We start from the raw sequence: 6,871 nt of genomic DNA, 5'->3' as shown, positions 1-6,871 counted from the left end.
GATGTAATAGCAGAGCACTTGGAAAACAGTGACAGGATCGGACAAAGTCAACATGGATTTACAAAAGGTAAATCGTGCTCGACTAATCTGGAATTTTTTGAGGATGTACAGGAAACTTTGTGCTATCCGGCACCGAGCTGCTGTCGTTCCCTCAAAACTGCCGGACACTCCAGAGTTAATGTTGAAACATACGGAGATGAAACAAACCCTGTTGCTTAGCAACAGCCTCTAAACAGTCGGCAAGCGTCTCTAGCTGAAGCTGTTGCTTAGCTACAGACCTTGCACAGCTTGACTGTTCAAACAAAGCAAAGAAACAAAAAGAATAAAAAACGGCTCCTGATTTTTGCCGGTAGCTCCAGCTTGCCGGACGGTTCGCCTCCGTAACTGGTAGAATAGATAAGGGAGAACCAGTGGATGTGGTGTATTTGGACTTTCAGAAGGCTTTCGATAAGGTCCCGCATAAGAGATCAGTGTGTAAAGTTAAAGCACATGGGATTGGGGGTAAGATACTGACTTGGATAGAGAACTGGTTGGCAGACAGGAAGCAAGAGTTGGAATAAACGGGTCTTTTTCCGAGTGGCAGGCAGTGACTAGTGGGGTACCGCAGGGATTGGTGCTAGGATCCCAGCTATTCACAATATATATTAATGATCTAGACGAGGGAACTAGATGTAATATCTCCAAGTTTGTAGACGACACAAAGCTGGGTGGGCGTGTGTGCTGTGAGGAGGATGCCGAGAAACGACAGGATGATTTGGACAGGTTGGGTGATTGGGCAGATGCAATATAATGTGGATAAATCAGCATCTGTGGAGAAAGAAACAGAGTTAACGTTTCAGGTCGATGACCCTTCGTCAGAACTGGAAAAAGTTTTCCCAGCTGTACCTGAGTGAATAGTTCCAGTGTGTTTGCTGAGATTGATCTAAAGTTGTCCATTTTGAATGTCTGAAGTGATAAAGATCTTCATCTTGCTGCACGAGTCCTACCCCTCTCATTTTTGAGCTGAGAATGACTTGCTCATGTTTCCAACAGGCAGAATGGATATCGGAATCCATTCTTAGTTATCTACATGTGGCAGGTCTATTTTGGTACTATTTGAAAACCTTCCCAGTGAAACGCTGCTTCTGAACTTCAGGGGAATATTAGGCTTTCAGGTATACTTGTCAGGAGTGGTGGCGTTCTTATGTCTGAAATGAAAGAATCCGACGACTCTGTTGAATTAATTGTTAGAATGGCCCAGGGTTTAATAAACCGAGGTAGAGTTTCTGAAGGAAAGCAGTTTGGTGGATTCTACATTCTTTGCAAAGCCTTCATAACATTTTTTTTTTTAGCAATGAAATCTTTTCCATGTCATCGTAAATCTCCAGGCACTTTACTATGATCTCCAGGGTGCTGAATTTATTTTTCTAAATATGCATGCCGTCTATGTTCTGTATAATGTGACCTTCTGCCACCTTTACCTTTGTGCTCAGTTCTTTGATGCTAATCTGAAGCGAATCTAATTTCAGAATTTGAATGCTGCCCACAGTCAGTCACTCAGCGCTCCAACAGGTAATGATTGTTCTATTCCCTGGTGACATCTTGGAGTAGTGGGCTTTTTAATCTCCTACAACTTGTGGTTGCTGATTCAGGAGGCAGATTAGCTGACTAGTCAGTGTTTGAAATGTTTAGGATTGTTAATAGGCAGAAGGAAAAAAAATCTGGTTCAATTAGGTTGATTCTAGCAATGAAATTGGAGCTCAGCAGAGTTACTGCATCCCTGTTGGCGATGGTGACCACTTTGACAAGTCTCCCAGCAAAGTCCAGTTTTGAGTAGTTTGCTTGTAAGCTGTCAGAGTTGCCCAGCAGAGTGCATTTCAGCTGAAAGCATGCCTTCCACGCAATTCTCTGCATATTGAAAATATACTCTGCCGTCCTTCAATGTGGCTAATGATTTGCTCATAACAGCTTCGACCTGTATAGAGCCTTTCACGTAATACATGTCGTGAGGAGCAAGAAGTAGACAAGTAAGCTACGTGAGGTGAGTGTAGGTGCAGTCAGAGGTCGTTTTTGAAGATGAGGGAGAGGTGGAAAGGTGCAGGTGTTGAGCTTATTCCCGAGTGCATGGGTGTGGAGGGTGAAGGCTCTGCCAGCAAGGGGTTGGATACAGAGTGCAGCTGGGAGAGTGGAGGGTGTGGTGGGTGAAGGCTCTGCCAGCAAGGGGTTGGATACAGAGTGCAGCTGGGAGAGTGGAGGGTGTGGTGGGTGAAGGCTCTGCCAGCAAGGGGTTGGATACAGAGTGCAGCTGGGAGAGTGGAGGGTGTGGTGGGTGAAGGCTCTGCCAGCAAGGGGTTGGATACAGAGTGCAGCTGGGAGAGTGGAGGGTGTGGTGGGTGAAGGCTCTGCCAGCAAGGGGTTGGATACAGAGTGCAGCTGGGAGAGTGGAGGGTGTGGTGGGTGAAGGCTCTGCCAGCAAGGGGTTGGATACAGATTGCAGCTGGGAGAGTGGAGGGTGTGGTGGGTGAAGGCTCTGCCAGCAAGGGGTTGGATACAGAGTGCAGCTGGGAGAGTGGAGGGTGTGGTGGGTGAAGGCTCTGCCAGCAAGGGGTTGGATACAGATTGCAGCTGGGAGAGTGGAGGGTGTGGTGGGTGAAGGCTCTGCCAGCAAGGGGTTGGATACAGATTGCAGCTGGGAGAGTGGGGTGGGTGAAGGCTCTGCCAGCAAGGGGTTGGATACAGAGTGCAGCTGGGAGAGTGGAGGGTGTGGTGGGTGAAGGCTCTGCCAGCAAGGGGTTGGATACAGATTGCAGCTGGGAGAGTGGAGGGTGAAGGCTCTGCCAGCAAGGGGTTGGATACAGAGTGCAGCTGGGAGAGTGGAGGGTGTGGTGGGTGAAGGCTCTGCCAGCAAGGGGTTGGATACAGATTGCAGCTGGGAGAGTGGAGGGTGAAGGCTCTGCCAGCAAGGGGTTGGATACAGAGTGCAGCTGGGAGAGTGGAGGGTGTGGTGGGTGAAGGCTCTGCCAGCAAGGGGTTGGATACAGAGTGCAGCTGGGAGAGTGGAGGGTGTGGTGGGTGAAGGCTCTGCCAGCAAGGGGTTGGATACAGATTGCAGCTGGGAGAGTGGAGGGTGAAGGCTCTGCCAGCAAGGGGTTGGATACAGATTGCAGCTGGGAGAGTGGAGGGTGTGGTGGGTGAAGGCTCTGCCAGCAAGGGGTTGGATACAGATTGCAGCTGGGAGAGTGGAGGGTGTGGTGGGTGAAGGCTCTGCCAGCAAGGGGTTGGATACAGAGTGCAGCTGGGAGAGTGGAGGGTGTGGTGGGTGAAGGCTCTGCCAGCAAGGGGTTGGATACAGATTGCAGCTGGGAGAGTGGAGGGTGTGGTGGGTGAAGGCTCTGCCAGCAAGGGGTTGGATACAGAGTGCAGCTGGGAGAGTGGAGGGTGTGTAATGGGAAAAAGGATGTAGATTGCAAAAATCGGATGGAGTGAGGCCAGGAGGTTTGAGGTTAAGAATTCTGAAGTCTAATTGCTTGGGTACATGGAGGTGGGCAAAGACTGGGATAATAGGTGTGCGAGACTTGGTATGGGATAGGATACTCGCTGCAGAATTCTGAATTGAATGGAGTTCAGGAGCCTGGCAAGGAGAGTGTTGCAGAAATGCATTGGTAAGTGTCAGTGGGACTGGCTTATAGGTAGTGGCATAGACGAGATGAATGGAAAGAGTCTTGAAGGTGGATTGGATGTGGCTTTGAAGTTTAGATCACAGATGAAAATGGCATACTGAGGTTATGCCATGTCTGATTCAGCCTTTAAGCAAATAACTGGAAAGGGGGGGAAATGGAATGGAGGGTGGCTTCCATCTTGCTGTTGGAGAGTCGGAGGGCGGGGAAGGGGAAGGAAGGAGGGCGGGGAAGGAAGGAGGGCGGGGAAGGGGAAGGAAGGAGGGCGGGGAAGGGGAAGGAGGGCGGGGAAGGGGAAGGAAGGAGGGCGGGGGAGGAAGGGGGGAGGGGAGGGAGGAAGGGGGGAGGGGAGGAAGGAGGGCGGGGGAGGAAGGAGGGAGGTCGGGGAAGGAAGGAGGGCGGGGGAGGAAGGAGGGCGGGGGAGGGGAGGAGAGAGACGCATGCGGAGTTCCACCGGAGAGACCCTACTGAACACGGAGGAACAGGAATTCTCTAAGCTCTCCGCATCATTACCAACAGAAAAGTCTGCAGCTCGGCGAGAACAACGCACGGCACCGCCCTGCCCTGTCCCCCCCGGGGAGTGGGAGATTATATCCGTTCCACATCATGCACCGAGCCACTCAAGAGGTTTAGGAAAAAAAAGGAAGCCGTCTTTTTATTAATTTACAGAAGGAAAGCAAAGAGACAGTGTAAACCAACTCACAAAACGGGCAAATGTGCCCGGCGACCAATCCCCTCCCCTGATCCCACTTTCAACGGTCAGTGCTTGCTCAACAAGTTTCACTTGGTGATCGTGTTTCTGTAAAGAGAAAGAGAGAGACTTTAAACACAGGCTCGACAGACATAAACCGCCCCCCCAACCGAACCCAGGCTGGCACGCCTCACTTACACGTTCATGCTCTTCCCGCTCCCGCTGAGCACGATGTAGGGCGTTTTCTGCGCTTTCTGCTTCTCCTGCAGTAGGGCCACGGTTCCCAGGGGTGTATCGCTGGAGCTCATCTTCCTCAGCAGCTGCAGCGAGCACGAAACAGAGAGACACACACAGTCACAACAAGGCCAACAGACAGATGGGTTTTACTGTCTGCGCCCCCCCCACCCACCCCTCCCTCCTGCTGGGCTTGTCCCGCCCCAGCTTTCTCCCGAGGGCTGGCCACAGTTCCTGCTCAGTGGCCCCGGTGAAAAGTACCTGGGCGTCAGAGCTCTCGGTCAGCTGCGATGCCCCCCACGGCCGAATAACCAGCTGACCGGTTTGCCCCGGCTCGGATGTTGAAGAGCAGCCACTGGCTAGTGGAGTGCAGCCAAGGCTAGTGGGGCGGGTGGGGCAGACGAGACGGGGTTCAGAGGCTTGGCGGTGGGGGAGGGCCGCAAGGGCGGGAGAGGTGGAAGGTGGCCGCGACACAGGAAAGGGAAAGTGCAACTCACATGCTCCTCTTCCAGTTTCTTCATACGCTTTTCAGTTTTCATCTTGCCAGATCCTTTCCCGTGGAAGCGGTGGGACAGTTGTCTGAAGGCCTGGTTTTAGCAAAATGGCGACTGTTAGTTACAGAGCGTGCATAGCAGATCCGGCAATCGGGCCTCACCCACGCTCACACGGGAGAATCGCAAGGAACAGGAAAGGCTTGGGAAAGATTCCCCCCTCCCCACCCAAACTCTCCTCCCCTCCATTTTCCTTGACCCCACCATCCAGCCCGCTTGATTGGCACTCCCTCCACCACCGGCGCGCCGTGGCTGCAGTGTGGACCATCTACAAGATGCACTGCAGCAACTCGCCAAGGCTTCTTCGGCAGCACCTCCCAAACCCGCGACCTCTTCCACCTAGAAGGACGAGGGCAGCAGGCGCATGGGAACACCACCCCCTCCAAGTTCCCCTCCAAGTCACACACCATCCCTGACTTAGAAATATATCGGCCGTTCCTTCATCGTCGCTGGGTCAAAATCCTGGAACTCCCTCCCTAACGGCACTGTGGGAGCACCTTCACCACACGGACTGCAGCGGTTCAAGGCAGCGGCTCACCACCACCTTCTCAAGGGCAATTAGGGATGGGCAATAAATGCTGGCCTCGCCAGCGATGCCCAGATCCCAGAATTATTATTGTTTTAAAGCGGGTGCATGTTACACAACGCAGTGCAGACCCAGAACAGGGTTCCTGCAGCAGAGGGAGAGAGAAAAATAGGAGCTTAAACCTGCAACAATATAATCAACCGAACAGGGAGCTCAACAAAACCTAGACTGGGTCCATTGGAAAAGAAAGACTCCCATTTCTCCAGCACCTTTCACCACCTCAGGACGTCCCAAAGCGCTTCACAGCCAATGAAGTACTTTTGAAGTGTGGTCACTGTTGTAATGTGGGAAACGCGGCAGCCAATTTGTGCACAGCAAGCTCCCACAAACAGCAATGTGATAATGACCAGATCATCAGTTTAAGTGATGTTGGTTGAGGGATAAATATTGGCCCCAGGACACCGGGGAGAACTCCCCCTGCTCTTCTCCCAATAGTAGCTGTGGGTCTTGTATCCACCTGAGAGAGCAGACAGGGCCTCCGACAGTGCAGTACTCCCTCAGTACTGCACCGGCAGCGTCAGCCCAGATGTGGGGTAGAGTTTGTTTTTTAAACCACTGCAACGAGCTGCAGATTGCAATTTTCATCCCCTTACCTCTTTTGGAGTCAGCCTCCTCCCAGACTCGTCCACGTAATCGATCTTCACGTCTGGCCGGTACCCTTCCTTCTCCTTGAACTCCTGCGTGAAGCCGCGATACTCCTCCCTCCTGCTGTACTTGTCGTCTATCAACCTGCATCAAGCGCACCGCAGTTAGAATCAAGCGCTGGCTCGGTGAGGCATCACACACTAAACCGACGGTTCCACGGGTACAGAGCTTCCGGTCGCCTGTCACTTTAATTCTCCGCTTCACTCCCACTCTGATCTCTCCGTCCTCGGCCTATTACATTGTTCTAATGAAGCTCAACGTAAGCTCGAGGAACAGCACCTCATCTTTCGATTGGGCACTTTACAGCCTGCCGGACTCAACATTGAGTTCAACAATTTCAGATAATTATCCCTGCCCCCATTTTTCATGCTGTATGATTTTGCCATTCCCATTTGCAACATTTTCACAGTATGTTCTTTCAATTCCTTCCTCCCCTCCTAAACCCCCCCTGTCTCAGCACCTGCTTAATATGTTACATCTCCAGCTTTTTCCAGTTCTGATGAAGGGT

General features: G+C 52.1%; 1 protein-coding gene across 1 annotated transcript in view; it reads right to left on the bottom strand.

The window, feature by feature from the left end:
• Positions 1-4,387: 4,387 nt before the first annotated feature.
• Positions 4,388-6,871, bottom strand: part of sart1 (spliceosome associated factor 1, recruiter of U4/U6.U5 tri-snRNP) — a 31,012-nt gene continuing 28,528 nt past the window's right edge. The window contains exons 17-20 of the mRNA XM_085976199.1: positions 6,312-6,447; positions 5,079-5,168; positions 4,546-4,667; positions 4,388-4,455 (exon numbers count right to left, since the gene is read on the bottom strand). Coding sequence (XP_085832325.1) covers positions 4,437-4,455; positions 4,546-4,667; positions 5,079-5,168; positions 6,312-6,447 — 367 coding nt within the window. The 3' untranslated portion in view covers positions 4,388-4,436. The remainder of the gene's footprint in view (positions 4,456-4,545; positions 4,668-5,078; positions 5,169-6,311; positions 6,448-6,871) is intronic.

Source organism: Somniosus microcephalus, unplaced genomic scaffold (genome assembly GCF_052327205.1).
Source record: "Somniosus microcephalus isolate GS21.2 unplaced genomic scaffold, FLI_Smic_1.0 unresolved_chr2, whole genome shotgun sequence".
Lineage (NCBI taxonomy): Eukaryota > Metazoa > Chordata > Chondrichthyes > Squaliformes > Somniosidae > Somniosus > Somniosus microcephalus.
The sequence above is the reverse complement of the archived record's forward strand: the minus strand, read 5'-3'. Positions and strand labels throughout refer to the sequence as shown.